At 42.7% G+C, this 22,945-nt stretch overlaps 1 protein-coding gene across 1 annotated transcript in view; it reads right to left on the bottom strand.

The window, feature by feature from the left end:
• Positions 1-22,945, bottom strand: part of LOC124115824 — a 276,313-nt gene that overhangs the window by 220,205 nt on the left and 33,163 nt on the right. Inside the window, exons 7-15 of the mRNA XM_048397065.1 lie at positions 21,869-22,126; positions 21,317-21,452; positions 20,940-21,150; positions 20,318-20,476; positions 19,634-19,863; positions 18,552-18,676; positions 14,010-14,316; positions 13,578-13,704; positions 13,231-13,467 (exon numbers count right to left, since the gene is read on the bottom strand). Of these exons, the coding sequence (XP_048253022.1) occupies positions 13,231-13,467; positions 13,578-13,704; positions 14,010-14,316; positions 18,552-18,676; positions 19,634-19,863; positions 20,318-20,476; positions 20,940-21,150; positions 21,317-21,452; positions 21,869-22,126 (1,790 nt within the window). The remainder of the gene's footprint in view (positions 1-13,230; positions 13,468-13,577; positions 13,705-14,009; positions 14,317-18,551; positions 18,677-19,633; positions 19,864-20,317; positions 20,477-20,939; positions 21,151-21,316; positions 21,453-21,868; positions 22,127-22,945) is intronic.

The raw sequence follows: 22,945 nt of genomic DNA, 5'->3' as shown, positions 1-22,945 counted from the left end.
CATTGTTGTATTGGCCATTACCGATATACTCATGACTATTTGTTGAAAGGTGAGGATCCTCGGTTTTGTATCCTTAGTGATGAGAGAAGAACGGTCAAGCATGTCCTGCTTCACTGTATTGAATTTCCCATCACAAGGTATAAATATTTCGGTGTAAAAACAGTCAAGGATCATTTTAGCAATATCAACTCTCGTTTAATTCTTGGATTTTTAACAGAAATTGAATTAATTGATACGTTTTTATGTATATTGTATTATTTTATGAATTGGTGGTGCTAAGTTGAACTTAGATTGTTAGTAGCTGTACCATCGAGGAGGTTGAAGGAGCATATAATTAGTGTCACCCTAAGAGGGAATGTAAGTTCCACATCATTCAAAGTCTTTTTATGCATGCCAGACTTTTAAACGTAGTAAATGTGTCATTTTAATCTTTGCCTTAACTGTCACAAGTGACTGAATGGATGATATAAATCAATGCGGAGTCCAAGCAGGAAGCCAAGGTACTGTAAGTCCCAAAGGTCCCCAGAATGGTGATCTCCCTTTTGTTACTCACGATATATGGCCCATGTATATTGTGTTGTTGACTAATACTTTAATTTTTAAATATTCTCAACTAGTTTGTAAATCAAATTGCAGTTATTGTACTGCCCTTAGATGACAGGTTTGTATTTAATCTAAATATATCTATTATTAATGTATTAATATTGCCGATGTGACGTTAAATATTAACGCACTCACTCACTCACTCATCACATCCGACTGTAACGTTACACAACGTGTAGTGTAGAACAAACAATGCACGACTTGTTTCATTTCATTAAGGGGAGCCCATTGCTTTTAGCTAACGAAGTACATGTAGCGATGCTACACTCTTTTAATGGCTGTTGTGTTGTGTATAATATATGGGCTGCTCAGTTTATTCGCTAACTCCCATTCGTCTGGCTGGTACCGCTTTCATAAGTCCGCTTAATCACCAGATGTCAAGTAGCGCTGAAAACAAGTCACACCAGACGAGATTATAGTCCATAATAAGCAAATCTTGAATCCATGAGGAAAAAACTATCCATATTTCAATACTTCAAAAGTTGGCGTGCTGTCGTTCTTTAACTCTACATTAAAAACACAGTAATCTCCCAAAATAACCCAAGAACCCCTAATGACAAATGGTGAGATGGAATGTATTAACGCATTTCGTTGTAACCCTGTGGTAAATTGACACGTCGTTAAAATACAAAGCCAAAGTGCATAAATATTAAACACTGACATCAAAGCGACAAACACATCGGAACACGCCTGGACGAACACAACAAATACATGTAGTCCTACTCGACAAGGAAGTCATTTGCTAGCACAGTTAATTATAACTACAATGGGCCCTTGTCAAGTACCTATTCGCGACAGCTTAAAGTGTCTGTGAATACGAAGTACTGCTTATGAACATACGTTAATTTCAGAAATTACAACATGCGTACTGAAAATATATATGAGATGTTATACAATACTCAATACTGGATACAGTAACTGTAGTACACACATTTTGTGTTATTGTACATTAATAATAACAACGTTAGGAAAATAAATGAATGTGCTCTTTGCTCCAGTTAAAGATTTTATAGGTTAATGTGGGCTGGATAGGGATGTGAGTCATGAAACAATGGAGCCTAAATGAACGAGGATATAGCAAGTAAGAAGTTCCGTTAAATCAGTGATTGACAGACATTGAAATTTGTCTAGATGACGCACTGAGGAAAGTCCTCTAACTATACTACTCAAAAGAAGATTGGGAACACTGTTGGTTTGCACTTAAAAAAAAAAGGAACAGAAGACGAAGACAAGTGTAGTAAATTCAATAATGACCGAGTATACAGTAAGAAAGAATCATGAACAATCCACTACATTTCATAACATGATGTTAATAATGTCACTGGGTCACAATTGGAAATCCAGTCCATGAGAGAAAAGTCAGTAACGAGTGTGTCCGCCCCAAGCAGCCGCAACACAACGACGCCTCATGGATGTCACTAATGTCTGTAGTGTGTTCTGTGGGATAGCATACCACTCCAAAATCAGCCACTGAGCAAGACTCTGTATGGATCAGAACTGTGGTCAAATCTATCAAAGGTAGAATTGCTGATGCTGGAGAGGTCGTTCAGATATGTCATAAAACCTATCCAAGACCTGCCGCGACTGAGCTGTACTGATGTCTGCTTGAGTCTTCTTGGTGTTCTACCCATTGAATACCATATAGATCAAAGAAAGTTGTATTTCCTGGAGCGCATCATCAACATGAACCCGAAGTTCCTGCCTCATCAGCTGTTCATGATCAGACTGATGTGTTACATTCACCAACTGACAACCTCATCATCAGGATTTGTTCCAGACGTCATCAGATTGTTATCCAAATACAATCTCATGGATCCTCTGCTGTCGTTCCTGCGGAATGGTATCTTCATAGGGAAACAGAGATGGAAACGATTAGTGAGTAAAGCTCTAAAATCTCACCACCTCTCTGCCTGGAGGCAAAGACTTGCTGCTGATCCAGAACTCCAGATGTTTAGTCGAATCCATCGACTATATGATGTCCATCCAGCCTGGCAGATCTCCTTAGACGACCCAACTCTGAGACTGAACTCTAAGTTTGTGATAAGGACGTGTGCCACCGCAAAGGACATGTGTGATACAGGACTGTGCCACAAATGTGGTCTTGTGTATCGTGATCCAGTGACACATGCAGTTGTTGAGTGCGAATGTACGTGTGATATTCGGGATCAGCTCTCGATGGAGTTGATCAATATCGGTGATGTCGACTTTAGCTGCTACCTGCATGGTATGGACTCAGCAAAGCTCACTGAATGCATGTTGTCTTGTAGAACAGATTACAGACTATGTGACAAAGATGCTGATGACTGCACGAGTGTGTGTTAAATATGTCAAGCCAATGTTTAAAATGGTGTTCAACTGACTCTCAATACATCAGCATTACCATTCTGCATATTTAATGCAAAATAATATGTTGTTCTGATAAATGTTCATCTATTAGTTTCTGCTTTTTTTGTACTCTTCTTTATGGAGGAATTAAAAGTTATATATATATAGTAACGAGTGTGTCCGCCCCAAGCAGCCACACATGCAACACAACGACGCCTCATGGATGTCACTAATGTCTGTAGTGTGTTCTGTGGGATAGCATACCACTCCAAAATCAGCCTCTGAGCAAGTTGGCGCAGATCTTGAGGTGGAGGGTGGTTCTCCTTAACACGTCTCGTTAACAGACCCCATACGTGTTCAATTGGTGCCATATCAGGAGAACATGCTGGCCATTCCCTGCGAGTTACATTGTTTTGTCCCAGAAAGTCAGTGACTATGCGTGCACGATGAGGTCCAGCATTGTAATCCTTGAAAACCGCCTGTGGGCTCATTCGATGAAGACAAGGAATCACCATTGGTCTCAGAATCACATCCTTGTAGCGAACAGCATTCGAATTCCCGTTGATGACGTTCATATTGGTTCTGCGATTCAATGAGAAGGCAGCCAACACCATGACACTACCACCACCAAAACGATTGTGCTAACGAACGTTGACGTCAGCAAAACGTTCTCCACGCCGTCTGAAGATAGGAACACGACCGTCATTATGCTGCCGTGAGAACCGAGATTCATCAGAAAAAAAAAGTGCTGACCACTGTTGTATTGTCCACTGTCGGTGTTGCCGTGCCCATGTGTCTCTGGCTGCTCTGTGACGCGGAAGAAGAAGCGGTCTAACGTCTTGACGTCGGGGCCTGATGTTTCTTTCCCTCATACGGTTTCTTATGGTTTGGTCACTGACATTTGTTCATGTAGCAGCCCTCAGTTGCCGTCGAAGATGGTTTGCTGTGTCTGTTCTCCTCCTCAATGTTTCAACAGCGACGTACCGGTCTTCTCTTCCTGTTGTCACACGAGGGCGTCACGTACTGTCTGTGTTTGTTGGAATCGCTGACGTAATCTGGAAATGACGGATGGACTAACATTTAACCTTCGAGCAGCTTCCCGCTGTGAAACATTCTCATTTAGCCACCCAATAGCCCGTTCTTCAATCGTGAGGTGTCGACGTTGTGGCATGTTGAACACAGTCATGCAGTTTCATAACGACCTGCCTTTATCAACCCAAATTCATGACAATAAGTGATCAAATTCACGATCTCCATTTTTACGGCAGCTGTGAGGAGAAGATTACAACAAAAATTTCCATGAAAATGAGTGCTGGTCAAAATGAATGGTGACGAGTCCAGTATGATTCAAATTCTTTGTTCTAGTCATGAAGTCACTTGAGTAAGGGTAGTCTTTATTATCAGTACGTTAGCCGCCGATCATGAGGCCATTTACCAAATTTAAAAGGAATCGAATGAACAGTGCTACAAAATATCAGTGTTCCCTAAATAGTTTTGACGAGCATATTTGAACCACACCCATGATCGTTGGTTTTACCAATGTGACAATCTGTCGTCGCACATGCTTGTTCTTCTCCAGCAGTTGAATTTTCTTCCGGATTGTATGAAACAACACTTTAGTAACGTTAAATAATGAATATGTATACTGAACCGCAAAAGAAACGTCACCATGAATAGATATATGAAAACCTTATTTGTCCAAACATACTCTGAGACATTTTAAAAAGGTGAAACTTGGCAAAACTGATCATTAAGGTTGAAATTAAAGTGTCAAATGTTCTTAAAGTGAAACACAACACGAGTCTCTGAGAAAATGGCATCACATGTCAGTATCTTGTGTGTCCGCCATGTACATTGACGACTGCCGTCCAACGTCACGTCGATAGATGGAATGGATGAGGCGGTTGATGAAGGCCATAAGGCACTTGAGCCCACAGTCTGAGGAATGCCTGACCCAGTTAAGCTGCGGTTGTCGTCCGTCATTCAGCCGCCTTTGAATTTCGTCCCACAGGTGCTCAATGGGATTTAAATCGGGACTGAGGGCAGGTCATCGCATGGTTCTAATGCCATTCTGCTGACGGAAGTCTCTTGTTGCTCTCACAGTGATAGCACGGGCATTATCATGCTGAAACTCGTGGTTGCGGCGACGTGCCAAATGAGGTATTGCGTGTGGTCTCAAGACTTGATCATTGTACCGAGCTACTGTGACACCATTGCCTCTCCCTGGACCGATGTTCTGGAAGACCATAGGGCCGACCCTCTGTGCAAGACCAATGATGCTCGGACCAGCCCAAGGGTCTCTCTCAACAACACAAGCATCCGAATAACGTTTACCAACGGCATCGCCAGACTCTTCTCTCATCTGCTGTTAAGATACAGTAACGGCTCTCGTCTGAGAAGTGGACTCTTCTCCACTGCTGGTGTCGCCAATGCTGGTGCTGTATTGCCCACTGAAGACGGTCCCGGCGACGACGTGGTGTCAGAATGGGTCCTCGGTGTTGCCTGTAACAGTGGAGGTGTCTGCTCGTCGATCGTCAACGCACCATGGCCGTTGCCGTGATGCGTTTGGGCGATCGGTTATATTGCCATCTGCTTTGTTTTTTCATCATTAAATTTCATTTTACTGCCGTATAAATATATGTATATATATATGTCTTACTCCTAGGATTCAGTGTCAGTATCTTGGCATCTATCAAAATCCAAATTTATCCATTTTACTTTATCAGGTTAAAAATGTCGAGCAATGTTCAACCAGCGCCAGCCTTTCTTGTTTGCACATGACAACTAAAGAGGTAGAATCTACTAAGACTAACAGTGGCATGTGACTCTTGCTAATAATCTGATCAACGTCATAACATTCAAGGCCTCAGTACAGCTTTCAAAGATGGAGAAGCACACGCTCATCTTTACATGACCACCTGGTATCATTACTATTAGACTATCAGTAGTTTATTGTTTATTAAAGTGTCACACGCACTGATACATGTAAAATATGTATAATATATACACATAATATATAGTCTGTCCAGACATGAATTTGGTTATTAGACATTAAAATGTGTACACGCATAGAATACATTAAAATAGTTATTTAAAGTGGCTTTGCTTGTAGGATAAACACGTCAGATTAGATTTAAAACCTGAATCCTAGGGGGAAACAACCAAGGGACGTCATCCCCGAGGTTTTATCCCGAGGATGAGGCTTTAAATCCTAAAAGGACGCGTGGCTAATTGTTTCATCTAACTTAGAAACCGACAAAAGAAGCTTTAAACAATATTTATCAACATTTTTTATGTTTCAAACAAACTTTCCATGAAGCTTAGGGTACTTGAAAAGGACATTCTAAAAAAGATCGTGATTATCAGCGCGTCTGCAGCCGAGTGGGCTGAAGATACGAAGGTTGCATATTGGACCCGCGGGAATATAAAAAATACATTCGTCATTTGATTTCCATTAATGTCATAACAATGTGCTTAAATGCAAAATACATTTCTAGCGAGAAACAGTCACATCTTACAATATAAACCGAAGTTGCATTAATAAACTACCTGGGATATAATAAAAAATCCTAGGGAAATTATAACATCTCATTTAGTTTTCTTTATCATTCCACAAATAGGTGCGCCAGTTATCTTTGTCACAGTTCTTTAATAACCATTTAACATCATCGACACAACGTTTGGCTGCCAAGTCATTATACGACAGACATTCACAACTGTACTGTGATAACCAGGTTCCTGCTTCAGGTTGAATTGTATTGTCGGAAGGAGTTTTGTTTTTCTCAGGTTTGCCATCTTTCAATGCTAAACGAGCACCAGGGTTAACTGGTGGAGTTCTGTTATACACGTACATACAGAGGATAAGTGATACTTCATACACCCTAACATTCGCTTAAACATTATTTTATTACATGCATGATGCCCACGACACACACGTGCATTACCAAATATACATTTTCTATCCATGTCATTCACTTATAAAATTAATTCATCGGTTGATGTTGCATTACATAGTTTATTCCCTTTTAGCTTCTTCCACATGAAAACTCCAACATCGACTGTTGGCACTACCACAAGAACGACGCCCCCTGACACTGCAAATACGAGTGGTATGTGATCATTGACAGTTTGTTTGTCTTTCAAATTAGGATTACTCTGAAATTGAACATGAGGAACCAATCAATCATGTACATGTAATGTCAGCTGCATGGACCAGGATCCTGCAGAAACCTCGCAATACCATCATAGGGTTTGGTTAGGTTTTCATATATTATACAGACTACCTCGGTGTTCTAGTCTTAGAGTGTCTGCCCGGAGAGCGTGAGGTCGGGGTTTGATCCCCTGCATTAAAAACATGGTACTTTTTGTTACCCTGCTTGGCGCTCGGCATCAAGAAGATAAAACAAGAACTGGTCGGCTTGGAGTACACTGTCTGGCTGGGGTAATTATGTTAAATTGGGGCATGGTCTCTCAGTGGCCTAGCTCTTTAAAATCGGCCTTAGTCTGAACTAGTATAATCAGTCACAGATCTGTGTCCGAATAGGTCTTCAGCAACCCATGCTTGCCATAAAAAGCGACTTTGTTTTTTTGTAAGAGGCGACTAAGAGGATCGGGTTGTCAGGCTCACGGGGTTGGTTGATGTAAGTCATCGTAGCCCAATTGCGTGGATCATTGCTCATGATGTCAATCACTGGATTGTCTGGCCCAGACATATTTTTCAGACCACCGTCATATAGCTGAAATATTGCTGAGTGCGTCATTAAACAACTATTAAACAATCAAACAAACACATCAGATACATGTACATACGAGGGGCGTTCAATAGGTTTTGGCACGTGAATATAAGACCAAGTCGCAGAATATCTTTTGCACTTTTATTTTTCAATGTAATCTCTATTCACCTCAGTACACTTATTCCATTTGTCCTCGAAGCTTTTAATTCCACTCTTATAGAAATCCGTAGATATGCCCTCTAACCAAGCCTCTGTGACAGCCTTTATGTCCTCGTCATCCTGGAAGCGTCTTCCACGTAGTGCAGATCATTTGCCGGAACAGGAAATATTCACTGGGGAGCTAAGTCTGGGCTGTAGGGTGGGTGATTTAACTGTTGGAATCTACATTCACATATAGCGGCCTGTGTAATTCTCGACTTTTGAACCGGAGCTTGTAAGGAACTTAATTACAGCGCGTTGTTCATGTTTGAGAGAATCCATGATTGTGACCAGCCTTAGGTGAATGAAGCCATCAAATCTAACTTATTGTTGTGTCTGGAACTTGTTATGACACGTGTCAACCTAATGTTATGACTTGTGTCACACCTGCCACAAGTTGACATTTTTTGTGTAAACACAAATGCCCAAGTTGCAAAACTTATTGTATGCCCCTCGTATATTTGACAGTGGTCTGACAATATTCAAATCTACTCTCGACAATCCAGTGATTGACATAATGAGCAGAGATGCACGCCATCGGGTTACATTGACACACAATAAACAAGCCTGACCACTCGATCCATTAAGTCGCGCCCAATACAATCACAGGTTGCTTGGGAACTTTTTTAATCCCTGGCATCCCCACGGTGGCAACGCTTGTTTTACAGAGGTTTGTATTGTTTTCTTGACAAAGTATATGCACGAGAGTGATGTTTGTGAGGCAGTACATTCTGTGTTCAGGCTTATTCGTATGTGTCATTTGAAGTACTACTGCTGAAAGTCACACGTGGTGTGAACCTCGACGTACCGCCCCAGTTTACATATATAGGACTTTCAATGGGTTCGTATATGCTTGTTTCATCCGACCCACGAATCTGTACAGAACAATATGCTTCTTCCCCGGGGCCTGTGTTGAAATCAAGCGTGTCATACGTCCTGCAGCTGTCTTCAGGTTGTCTTCGGTTGACCCGAGGTTTCATCTGTTTAGGTTTAACTCGTTTTGGTAGCCTGATGCTGTATTGCACAGTTCGGTCAGTGTTCTCCAATTGACGTCTGTAATACATAAACATCAATATGTACAGGTTAGCGCTCGAGAACATAGTGTTTATCGTTTAACTGGCTAGTTAACTAACCATTTCAACAATTAGAAACAAAGGTCGGGGTGCTCTAACCTATTTAAACCATGGCCAATATTCACGAAACCTTAGCACCTAAACTGTTAAAACAATTGCCTTTTTGTTTTAGATATTATTTATAAAGACATTAAAGAACTCAATGTTCAACTGTGAGAATACTGCACGTGAACAATGTTCCCTGAGCCGTTCGCACACGCACCTCGCTCTTTGGCGACTGGGGTTGTGAAATGCACTTACCGGGACAAGCATACAATTTATATGGGAAAAACTGGAGCACATTTATCAATCACCTATATATGACTTGCCCATGTTGATGGGCGTATATTATGAGCAGACATAGCCCTGATCAAGATAAGTATCATTTCTTTTCTATCTATCTAAATCACACATGCTTACAGTGGATATAATAACATAAAACGTATGTCACCATTCATAAACAGAAAAACTATTAGTCCTGATGCAAGTAAAACATTTTGTCCATGTCACAGTGGTAGAAGATGACATTCATGAGCCTTCGGTGCGTTCTTCACGGGTTCGAAACCCGCTGGCGACACACCTTTTTCGTGAAATTGTTCTATCATCAATGGAAATGAAAGAGGTAAAACAGTTCCCTCGTTGCCAAGTTGTGTTTAACTTAGAACTTAATTTGTTAACGTACGGCCAGGGACAAAGGAGCCATGGTTAAAATGGACATTAAAGAGTTGTGTAAAGATCCCTGTACTTTGTTGAAACAATATGTCAAATCATTGTTCATTTCTAGACGGGTACATGTTACAATTGAATCTGAATTGTCTCATTTATTAAACTGATTTCGCAATATACCTATAACGTTCAGGTTTAGTCTTCTTGGATTTGCGGTGGAAGATGGTTGCCAATTGATATTCTTGTTAGACTATGCCCGATTTGTAAAACAACAAATATTATCCTCTTTGTCCTCTTTACAAGTGATGTCTACTAGATCATTCCTGTAATCATGTTACTATAATATGTACCAATTTAAAACATTATGATCACCTATAAACGATCTTATTCTCAATGAAACATATAAAGTAATATAAATGGACCCTCCAAGGTGACATCATGTGCATTTCTATCGGATCGTGAAAAGACTCAGTGTAACTTATTGGTTTATGAAGTTGATATCAATATCCATTATATGATAAGTAGGATTAGTAGACAGGTCAAGGTTTATAAAATGCAGTTCAGGAGAACAGATGACCTTTGTTTTCTCTTCCAGACAACAACTCCAACGATGATGGCAACACCTGCAACCACGGCAGATACAGTCCCCGACACCATCGGTACAAGGGTTTTTCCGACCAATGGATTATCTGAAGGAAAATGCACTGACGTTAGAATCCCTTGACTTGGTATTTCAGGAGCATTATGACATAGTTTTCGCATAACGAATTCATGTAGCCAGTAGCATGCCAAATTACCATTGAAATCACTGTCTTATGAATGATTTGGTGTATATATCTGATGGTATCTTTGAATGGTAGGAAGTAAAATATGTGTTCGGCAAAATGCATCTTACCCCTTAATTTTGACGATTACGTAGGGTGAGATTAAGACTACTAATACAAGATGGTGTACCCATATTCATAAACTGTACTACCACTGGATCTTAGATACATTGTTCCTGTGTGAGGGAAGCTGCCATCTTGGCTACAACACATTTATATTCATAGTTGTATTGTTGTATTTCAAAGAGTACACTGAAATGAACGGAAAGTCTTCAGTAGGGAAACTGACGATATATATGAACCGTTTTCATTTGCTTACAGTGAAAGTTAAGCACGTCTGTTAAAATACATATATGTAGTCAAGAAAATCGAATGCAAACTGAAAAAAAAATGCAAACTGTAGCTTGTTAAAGCCTCCTTTTGAAAATCGATTCATGGTTCGAAACACAACATATCTACATATCTACATACGCTCTGAATGAGCATCTTTATTCTAGTGAATGTGACCTTTGATCTTCTAGTGACATGTTTCCTCAAAGTAGTTTTCATTCGCTCAAAGTTTCCACACTCTTCATAATTTGCCTTCCCAAACTACGTCTTTTCACAGTTTTAAAATCATGAGTAAATTGATTCACATTCAACTTAATACACATCTTATGGATGCAGACTTCTATGTTGAGTTAAAGTGTATATGGTGCAGATTCTAAGACATTGAAAGGTGAATGTTCATCATGATGCATTGAACAATCGAGAATGTACGAATGTCCATTATCAGTTACACAAAAGTTACTTAAGCCTTAATAAGCCTTGTTCGTCTGGAGGATAAACTGTTTACACACTTGCGTGTTTGCGGATTTGAACTTGGAAAGAAAATGTGAAAGCTAACAATAATAACAGAAGTCTTGACAATAGGGAATTGGAAAATAGATTGAAAAGGGATCAGGTCTAATGTACTCCGGATTTACTGGGTTTACTGAGGACGTGAGAGGCTACTTACTGAAAAATGAAATGGAAGTTTTTACAATAGAAAAAGAGACCGCAGAGACATCAAGTCTGATGTACCTTTACACGTCTCCACTCCATCAGAACAAACGGCATCGCTTCTCTGCCGAGCTCCATTATAAGCAACAACAGTTACATAAAACTTTCCACAAGAAGGTGCTGTCCATGTGACTTCGGTAGAGTTTGTTGACTCCATCTGCGTAAGAAGAATAACACAATAGTAATTCCTGCTATGTATCCTCATAGCTGACATGTGAATGCAAAACTGTATATTATCATTATTAAAATTGTACTATACTGAAGAGGATGTGTACTGAAGAAAGTCATTCCGAAATTACTTTCTTTTTTTTCTTTATATTATAACGCTATTTATATAGCTACCAATGTTACAATCAAACAATAAAGGACTGACGTTTTGGGTTTCATTTAGATCAAACACGTCTCCCTGTAAACATCTGGGACCAAAGGTGTACTGATAAAAGGCGATGGCGTTCTCCTTGTCAAAGAATCTGTCCCAGTGGGCGTGCAGCTGTAGGCTGTCCTGGTAGTCCACTTCCGGATGCCCAGGCTGACCATCGTGGACAACTCCAGGGTGCAGTGCGCTTGCATCTACTGTCACCTAGAGGGGCAGTAACATCATGGAATGTATCACCTAGAGGGGCAGTAACATGATAGAATGTGTCACCTAGAGGGGCAGTAACATCATAGAATGTGTCACCTAAAGGCGCAGTAACATCATAGAATGTGTCACCTAGAGGGGCAGTAACATCATAGAATGTGTCTGCTAGAGGGACAGTAACATCATAGAATGTGTCACCTAGAGGGGCAGTAACATCATAGAATGTGTCACCTAGAGGGGCAGTAACAGGATAGAATGTGTCACCTAGAGGGGCAGTAACATCATAGAATGTGTCACCTAGAGGGGCAGTAACATGATAGAATGTGTCACATAGAGGGGCAGTAACATCATAGAATGTGTCACCTAGAGGGGCAGTAACATCATAGAATGTGTCACCTAGAGGGACAGTAACATCATAGAATGTGTCACCTAGAGGGGCAGTAACATGATAGAATGTGTCACCTAGAGGGACAGTAACATCATAGAATGTGTCACCTAGAGGGGCAGTAACATCATAGAATGTGTCTGCTAGAGGGACAGTAACATCATAGAATGTGTCACCTAGAGGGGCAGTAACATCATAGAATGTGTCACCTAGAGGCGCAGTAACATCATAGAATGTGTCACCTAGAGGGACAATAACATCATAGAATGTGTCTGCTAGAGGGAGAGTAACATCATAGAATGTGTCACCTAGAGGGGCAGTAACATCATAGAATGTGTCACCTAGAGGGGCAGTAACATGATAGAATGTGTCACCTAGAGGGGCAGTAACATCATAGAATGTGTCACCTAGACGGGCAGTAATATCATAGAATTTGTCACCTAGAGGGGCAGTAACATCATAGAATGTGTCACCTAGAGGGGCAGTAACAGGATAGAATGTGTCACCTAGAGGGGCAGTAACATCATAGAATGTGTTACCTAGACGGGCAGTAACATCATAGAATGTGTCACCTAGAGGGGCAGCACCATAATGGAATGTGTGATGTGTTCACGTTAATGTATGTTTAGTAGTATCATCGTTACATTAAGAATCTGGATGGATAAATACTTGAACACTGTCGAACACTAGTTCAATAAGTCGCATGCACACATTGTTTGCTGATGCTTTACAAAATATATAGACAGAAACGAATTATCCTCACCTTGATTGCAAGCGACGTGTTTAGTTTGGCGTGGTTCATTACTGTAATCTCGATGAAGTAGTCGGAGTCGTGAACGCCCTTGTGCATGTCGTGGAACACGCCACCATGACTGAGATTAGACGAGATTATGCGTGGTTTGATCTGGAAGTGTCTGTGGTAACACCCTGTCCCTGGCGTACAGTAGCAGTTGGCGCCCCGTGCATAGTCGCCGTACCTCGCTGTGCAGTTGGCCAGTGTCTGGGGGTAATTAAAGCAACTGAATAAATACTTAGGTGTTCGTGCCCTGAGACGAAGAAAACATTTATATTAACAGAACAAAGCAACCAATGACAAATGAAGGTATGTACTTGCGTGTCTCCTTGAGCTGATAGATGTTCTTCTCCGTGGTAGATGTCTGAGCCGGTGATGTTGTCGTAGAGTCTCCACGACACAGTCTCTAGACCACTGTGGTCATCAAACGCCAGCCACTCAAATCTTAAATGCAAAACATGGTACTTTGTTGAACGAGTGATTGAGTTTGTTTTAACGCGTCTTTAAACAGTATTTTAGTTATTTTCACGGCGTGTCAGCTTCACTGAGTGATGTGAATCCTACGAGCACGGGCATGGAACTGACAAACCTAGAAATATAATTAATGAGAAGTTGGATTTGAACCCATGATCATAAGCTTCAACTTAGTGCCGTAAATTGCGGCGGATGAGACAAATGGGTCACCCGTTGCCATTGTTTTGCGTTGAAGGTACTGTTAACTTACTTAACATGTAGAAAGAGAAACTTACGTCATTTCATTGAATTCCTCTACTCTATGAACACTGATGTTGAGTCGGTCTCCCCTGGTGAGCCACAGGTTCTCTATGACTGGAGGCGATGTGTCCACGTGGACTGTCACGCTCTCCTCAAGGAGTTCGCGCCTGATGTCGTACGCCCTGACCCAGAACCTAACCGTGTCTCCGTCCACGAGGACCGGTGTGACTGTCTGGTGCTGAGTCAGACCCTGGCTCTGGAAGTCGGCGTCGGGAGGGGGAGAGGGGATGCTGCTGCCGCCACTGTGGTCAATCAGGAAGGCGGTGCGGTATTCCACTATGCCTGGAACATGGAAGCCATGACTCTCACTGACGTGTCAGCTAACTGTGGGAAGGTGGTTTGTGACACAAAACTATTATAAACAGAACAATGATACAAGACACCAGTTGAGACATAATCATGTGTATTGAAGCAGGGGTGATTGCTTATTCAGTTAAATGCCATTTGATGGATAAAACTCAAAACAATTTGACATAAAAGACATTTAACTACTTGTGATCGTAAATAAAACAGCTTTTGGAAAAGCCTAATCATTACCTTCCTGGTGTAAGGATAGCAGATTTACATCAACACTTTAGCCCAGACGTAACAGGATTAAGGATAGAAAGAGCTACATCTTATCACAACATTATGCTAAACTTAAGGACACTGTTTGATGAAATGGTTAAACGGAATCCTATTTAATTTAATACACCCAAAGATACTTATAATATGGACGAAACTTGAGGAAGGAGTAACTGGGGCATGGTTACATTTGTTATTGTTCACACTATCAAACGCTGTTTGTCCCCTGACGGCATAGGTCATTGCTCACGCTATCAGACATTGATTGTCTCCCCGACCATAGATCATTGCTCACGCTATCAACCACTGACTGTCCTCTGACGGCATAGGTCATTGCTCATGTAATCAACCACTGATTGTCTCCCCGACAGCATGGGTCATTGCTCACGCTATCAACCACTGACTGTCCTCTGACGGCATAGGTCATTGCTCATGTGATAAACCACTGAATCTCTCCCCGACAGCATGGGTCATAGCTCACGCTATCAACCACTGATTCTATCCCCGACAGCATAGGTCATAGCTCACGCTATCAAACACTGATTCTCTCCCCGACAGCATAGGTCATAGCTCACGCTATCAACCACTGATTGTCTCCCCGACAGCATATGTCATTGCTCACGCTATCAACCACTGATTCTATCCCCGACAGCACAGGTCATAGCTCACGCTATCAACCACTGATTCTCTCCCCGACGGTATAGGTCATAGCTCACGCTATCAACCACTGATTGTCTCCCCGACAGCATGGGTCATTGCTCACGCTATCAACCACTGGTTCTCTCCCCGACAGCATGGGTCATTGCTCACGCTATCAACCACTGATTGTCTCCCCGACAGCACAGGTCATAGCTCACGCTATCAACCACTGATTGTCTCCCCGACGGCATGGGTCATTGTGCACGCTATCAACCACTGGTTCTCTCCCCGACAGCATAGGTCATAGCTCAGGCTATCAACCACTGATTCTCTCCCCGACAGCATAGGTCATTGCTGACGCTATCAACCACTGATTGTCTCCCCGACAGCATAGGTCATTGCTCACGCTATCAACCACTGACTCTCTCCCCGACAGCATAGGTCATTGCTCACGCTATCAAATGCTGTTTGTCCCCTGACGGCACAGGTCATAGCTCACGCTATCAAATACTGATTCTCTCCCCGACGGCATAGGCCATTGCTCACGCTATCAAACACTGATTCTCTCCCCGACAGCATAGGTCATTGCTCACGCTATCAACACTGATTCTCTCCCCGACAGCATAGGTCATTGCTCACGCTATCAAACGCTGTTTGTCTCCCCGACCATAGATGATTGCTCGCGCTATCAACCACTGACTGTCCTCTGACGGTATAGGTCATTGCTCATGTAATCAACTACTGATTGTCTCCCCGACAGCATGGGTCATAGCTCACGCTATCAACCATTGATTGTCTCCCCGACAGCATATGTCATTGCTCACGCTATCAACCACTGATTGTCTCCCCGACGGCATAGGTCATAGCTCACGCTATCAACCACTGATTGTCTCCCCGACAGCATAGGTCATTGCTCACGCTATCAACCACTGATTGTCTCCCCGACAGCATAGGTCATTGCTCACGCTATCAAACACTGATTCTCTCCCCGACAGCATAGGTCATTGCTCACGCTATCAAACACTGATTCTCTGCCCGACGGCATATGTCATTGCTCACGTTATCAAACACTGATTATCTCTCCGACAGCATAGGTCATAGCTCACGCTATCAAACACTGATTTTCTCCCCGACAGCATAGGTCATTGCTCACGCTATCAACACTGATTCTCTCCCCGACAGCATAGGTCATTGCTCACGCTATCAAACGCAGTTTGTCTCCCCGACCATAGATGATTGCTCGCGCTATCAACCACTGACTGTCCTCTGACGGTATAGGTCATTGCTCATGTAATCAACTACTGATTTTCTCCCCGACAGCATGGGTCATAGCTCACGCTATCAACCATTGATTGTCTCCCCGACAGCATATGTCATTGCTCACGCTATCAACCACTGATTGTCTCCCCGACGGCATAGGTCATAGCTCACGCTATCAACCACTGATTGTCTCCCCGACAGCATAGGTCATTGCTCACGCTATCAACCACTGATTGTCTCCCCGACAGCATAGGTCATTGCTCACGCTATCAAACACTGATTCTCTCCCCGACAGCATAGGTCATTGCTCACGCTATCAAACACTGATTCTCTGCCCGACGGCATATGTCATTGCTCACGTTATCAAACACTGATTATCTCCCCGACAGCATAGGTCATAGCTCACGCTATCAAACACTGATTTTCTCCCCGACAGCATAGGTCATTGCTCACGCTATCAACCACTGATTGTCTCCCCGACGGCATAGGTCATTGCTCACGCTATCAACCACTGATTCTCTCCCCGACAGCATGGGTCATTGCTCAAGCTATCAACCACTGATTGTCTCCCCGACGGAATAGATCATTGCTCACGCTATCAAACACTGATTGTCTCCCCGACGGCATAGGTCATTGCTCACGTTATCAAACACTGATTGTCTCCCCGACGGCATAGGTCATTGCTCACGCTATCAAACACTGATTGTCTCCCCGACAGCATAGGTCATTGCTCACGCTATCAACCACTGATTGTCTCCCCGACGGCATATGTCATTGCTCACGCTATCAACAACTGATTGTCTCCCCGACGGCATAGGTCATTGCTCACGCTATCAACAACTGATTGTCTCCCCGACGGCATAGGTCATTGCTCACGTTATCAACCACTGATTCTCTCCCCGACAGCATAGGTCATTGCTCACGCTATCAACCACTGATTGTTTCCCCGACGGCATAGGTCATTGCTCACGCTATCAACCACTGATTGTCTCCCCGACGGCATAGGTCATTGCTCAAGCTATCAACCACTGATTGTCTCCCCGACAGCATAGGTCATTGCTCACGCTATCAAACACTGATTCTCTCCCCGACAGCATAGGTCATTGCTCACGCTATCAAACACTGATTCTCTCCCCGACGGCATATGTCATTGCTCACGTTATCAAACACTGATTATCTCCCCGACAGCATAGGTCATAGCTCACGCTATCAAACACTGATTCTCTCCCCGACAGCATAGGTCATTGCTCACGCTATCAACCACTGATTGTCTCCCCGACGGCATAGGTCATTGCTCACGCTATCAACCACTGATTCTCTCCCCGACATCATAGGTCATTGCTCACGCTATCAACCACTGATTGTCTCCCCGACGGCATAGGTCATTGCTCACGCTATCAACCACTGATTGTCCTCTGACGGCAAACGTCATTGCTCACGCTATCAACCACTGATTCTCTCCCTGACAGCATAGGTCATTGCTCACGCTATCAACCACTGATTGTCTCCCCGACGGCATAGGTCATTGCTCACGCTATCAACCACTGATTCTCTCCCCGACAGCATAGGTCATTGCTCACGCTATCAACCACTGATTGTCTCCCCGACGGCATAGGTCATTGCTCACGCTATCAACCACTGATTCTCTCCCCGACAGCATAGGTCATTGCTCACGCTATCAACCACTGATTGTCTCCCCGACGGCATAGGTCATTGCTCACGCTATCAACCACTTATTCTCTCCCCGACAGCATAGGTCATTGCTCACGCTACCAACCACTGATTGTCTCCCCGACGGCATAGGTAATTGCTCACGTTATCAACCACTGATTGTCTCCCCGACGGTATAGGTCATTGCTCACACCATCAACCACTGATTCTCTCCCCGACAGCATAGATCATTGCTAACGCTATCAACTGCTATCATCTGTCGTCACCTAAGTCGTCACGTTAAATATAATAATATATATCAACCCATCACAAATGCTTCAAGTTCATCCATAAAAGGCAGGTACTTAGGAAATAAAACTCTATAAACACAATGACTTCCTCACCCTGCACGTGATCAATGGCGTCTATGCCCCTGGAGTGGTTGTTATCGTCGTAGTCCGGGGTAACGTCCTGCAAGGAGGCTGCTTGCTTCAGCCACCCGTTTTTGTAATGGAGGGTGTTGATGTACCTGTACAGCGTATGGGGATGTTATACTGTTATACATATGTGTGTCACCAGTATATTTACATTGTGCTTGATTAAGTAGCAAAATATATTATTGTTATAAATACGAAATATATAATTAAATATACGGATAAGATAAATAAACGCAGCAAAGAGGGGTTGGGTGGGTGGACCTGGCACAGTCAGGATAGGCAGGCCCATCATCAGCTCAGGGCCCTTGCCCCCTCCACACACAGCCAAGACAGCGAATGGGACTTCAACCAGGACTGGCTGCCCTGTCGAATTCACCCAGAACTTTTCGGAGAATGTAAAGACTCCCCAACACTGCAGCCTTCTACGCTACCCAGATTGTCGGAAGGGTTGTATTCTTGGCATTGAAACCCGAGTACTCTCCCAACGACAGTTAACAGGCTTGGAGGTAACCAGCCTAAGGCACCAAGGACAAAGGTAGTCGTACAACTTGGTATGTGGGATGCAAGCGTGATATTTCGTCCGAGTGAGGTCCGCATATTTGCAACGTTTCAAGCCGATTTCATCCAAGCAAAGGACTCTACAGGATTGCTTCTCTCCTCAACACGCTGTACATCAACTCGATGCAGGGGTCGTTCAGATAGCTTCTCCTTGGAAAACTGGCCGATTTGATATGACACTCATTTCTGTACCGTCCAGCAGTACAGGACCATCAACAAAATCAACACCGACATTGAGATTATGTCCTTGGCTCGTTTCAAGAAAACTGTGGAATGCTTTGTTTTACAAATACATTGCACAATACAATTCTATCATGAAGAGTCCCCACGTTAATCAAACCACGCCCTCCCATTATGGTTGGTAAATATAAGCGATTGAGGAAAGAGCGAGGGTGGTGGGATTTATTGTCCAATCTTAAACAAAGTCACTTTCCAAGAGAAACACTACAGTGATGCAGATGACACGAGTTGGTTGGTGCATGCTTCCTTACCTCTCCTCCCAGTCGACAGACACGTTCGTCGTATTCCACTGCCAGCGATGTCTTGTTATAGAAGCCGATGACGTCACTAGCAGCCTTGTGTCATGGACAACGCACACTTTTGACACCTCATCATAGATGAATATTCGCCGAGCACTCTTGTGGTTTTCCGCCTTGTCGTAGGCGGTTAAAACAAGCGCATACACCCCGGCGTTTGACAGATGAAATTGGCTCAAAGATGTCTGCAAACCAAGGATGAATGATGTATTATTTAGATGTGAATGATCAGATGACAAAAATGTTTGGCTGGACAATAAACAATCACACATAATGATCTTGATATATTAACTGGTTCATGCATGTGTGTAATTCCCCCTAGTTAACTTGTTGATCTATATTTTGATTACCAAGGTGACATGTAAGAACATTCTTTTATGTTTGTAGTATCATTACGCGAACTGAGTTGGCTGGCGTCAGCACCACCATGGCCACATATCACAGCTTGCCAGCTGAATGTGGGAAGAAAGCTGAAAGCGATACAGGTCTTGAATCCCACGGGCCCGGATGAGGTGTCGAGACAAACAATCAACTTTGTTTCGAATCTGTGCCTCCATCCAGCCCTTCAATGATCCTAACTTTCTAAGGGACGCAGTTCTTTGATTGAGTGAAGACATATTATCTGGGATAATAACATACCTCGCTGATGTATCTGTCAGATTCAAAGGCTAGTGATTTCTCCACGAGCTGAGAGTCACTTCTGTTGGGATGTTTGTCATAAAGTTCAAATATCGACACCAAGTAGGAGAACACCAGGACGTCGTCCCTCCATCCCTGCCACGTGACACTGATAGGAGCCTGGAGACAGACGGATACATTACATGTGTATATGACACTCATCAACACATGGACATCACTGACATGTGAACATCATGTAACAATCAGGCCGAATGATGGCCAGTCAAGCAGCATCAAGCACAGTGCAGGTTTTACTCCTGTATTCAATGTGTCCATAAGCCTGGAGACCAAGAGTACATGCGTGTATAACCATGTTGCGCCATACTAGACAGACTAGATAATAACTACACTATTCAGCAATAGTCCATGACATCACAGAAGGTTTGTATGAGGTCATTCCTACAATAGATATCTATTAGACTGTCAAGCTACATATATCTGTTTCTACAGTCTTACAATACTAGAATAATAACAATAATGCAACTATTATCTATCATGTCTCCCTATTTGGTTTACATGTACACTGATTCAGAAATTGGACTCATTGTTCAGTATAATAATTGTTCACAAGTTCTAAAATGACCTGTGTAGGGGTCTTGGCCAGCGATATCATGTCATCTTTGCAGTTCTCCTCCAGATCTACACTGCAGTGATGTGGGTCTATGAAGTCAAACCCGAGGATATACCGATTGATTTGTGTCTTGCCTTCGTAGTAGTAAGTCACGAGACTGCCGCTCTCCTTGTTCCTCACTTTAACGTAGCCACCATTAGTTGCCTCAAATGTAAATTCCATTCTGAGAAAAAAAACCGGATAATCAAAGAAGTTCAGTTAGCTTGCATAATATGTAGGCTACTATATATTTGTCATTGCAAATTTTATCAATGGGTATTCGATAACTTTAGATTGATTATTTTAACAATACGTTGGTTGTTCAAGGCCTCTGATGCAATGTGACTCACATATCTCCATTCTCCACATGATGGGAGAGAAAGGTATCCGCAGCCATGATCTCCTCACAGGTCAACTTAGTTTGATGAGGTGCCGTCTTACTGGGGCCATTGCAAGGTCGTACAGTGCTCATTATGACATAGTCGTCTGGAACATACTTACAACTTAAAACATAGTTTTTGAAAGGACCAAAGGTGAATAAAACCAAAGTGAACATATTTAGCAAATAGCAACTAACAATGGATAACTTATGATATCAATGGAAGCCACAAAACCCTTTAAATAACCATAAGAAGCATAAGAGTCAATAGTACAATTCCGTCTGTATCATAAGAATGTGTTTTTAAATCACTCTCAAATGATAATGATAGCAGGTGCTTGAGAAAAGGTGAGCGTATCGGTCACATTGGTGACACCAGTAGAAAACACATGCAAAGGCAAGTCAACTGCTCATCTGAACAAACACGTGATCATGTGATAAAGTCAATATAGCAATGACATCAGGCATAATATTAGTCAATGACCATGAAGAAATACACTTTAAAAGGACAAAGAGTTCATACTTCTTGTTACTTCAAATGTTGCTTTGGCGTTGATGATGCCAACAGCAAAGCCTTCAACATAGGCCTGTCTGGGTGGTGGAGTCGCAGTCATGATGAACTTAGTCTCGAATTTGTAGTAGATCACCCTGGTGTCGTTGATGTTGGTCCAGGACTTGTCTTGGGGAGCTCCTTCATTGGGGTTGTCTGGGGCTTCCACCTTGTCCAGGCCCGGGCCGGTCACCTTCAGTGTGTTGTACAGAATAGACGGGAAGGTGTCGACTGGAAATACAAGGTGAGTGATGAATACATCCTCGATGATCTAGTGTATCATGCATCCATTTCTTTTGCCCACCAAGTCAGTAGCCAATGAACAAAGAGTAGCATAAAACAAAGTTGATGGGACCTGTCAATCAAGACAAGTGGCTAGAGAAACTGCAACTGTCAGACTGTAACGAAACGTAACAAATACGTCAGGTGGAAGGCCGATGTTTCAGATGACATGGTCAGTAACCCGCCTGATTCATCAGTTTCCCGATGCCGGCAAGACACAGTTGGAAAAATGCCTCAAGGAATCTATTTCCACGGATAACCGAAATTGGTTATTCTCTGACCTTTCTTTACACCCATTCGCAACTATATCTTTATTTTAAACCCTTTACGAATAACACAAACCCCAAAAAGCCTCTCACGAGCTAAAGAAAGTCTGTGCTGAGCTACAGACAGGAGCGATGGAGGTGGTGACGTAATTTCAGAAACTAAACAATGTTGTACCGGATCACATTCTGCAGCTTATTCCAAAGGTATTTATAGATAAGAGTGGATGAGTGAATGTTGTTTGAACAGCAGGCAAATATAGATATACCAACGGCCTTTGACACGTTCCAGTCTGGACCAGGCAAACCCGTAAATTAGTAACAGCATCAACTATTCACACCACTGGGGTACGAGTACCTGCAATCAACTAAGTCACCCAAATGATCTCTGATCGTCTCCAGGGCCTGGATTTTCGAAACGATCGTAGCCCTAAAATTATCGTAAATTTGTCGTAAGGAAATCGTAGGCTATCGTAGCACATTTTCGAAACTATCGTAGCCCTAA

This window comes from Haliotis rufescens, unplaced genomic scaffold (genome assembly GCF_023055435.1).
Source record: "Haliotis rufescens isolate VD_foot unplaced genomic scaffold, xgHalRufe1.0.p SCAF_16, whole genome shotgun sequence".
NCBI lineage: Eukaryota > Metazoa > Mollusca > Gastropoda > Lepetellida > Haliotidae > Haliotis > Haliotis rufescens.
The sequence above is the reverse complement of the archived record's forward strand: the minus strand, read 5'-3'. Positions and strand labels throughout refer to the sequence as shown.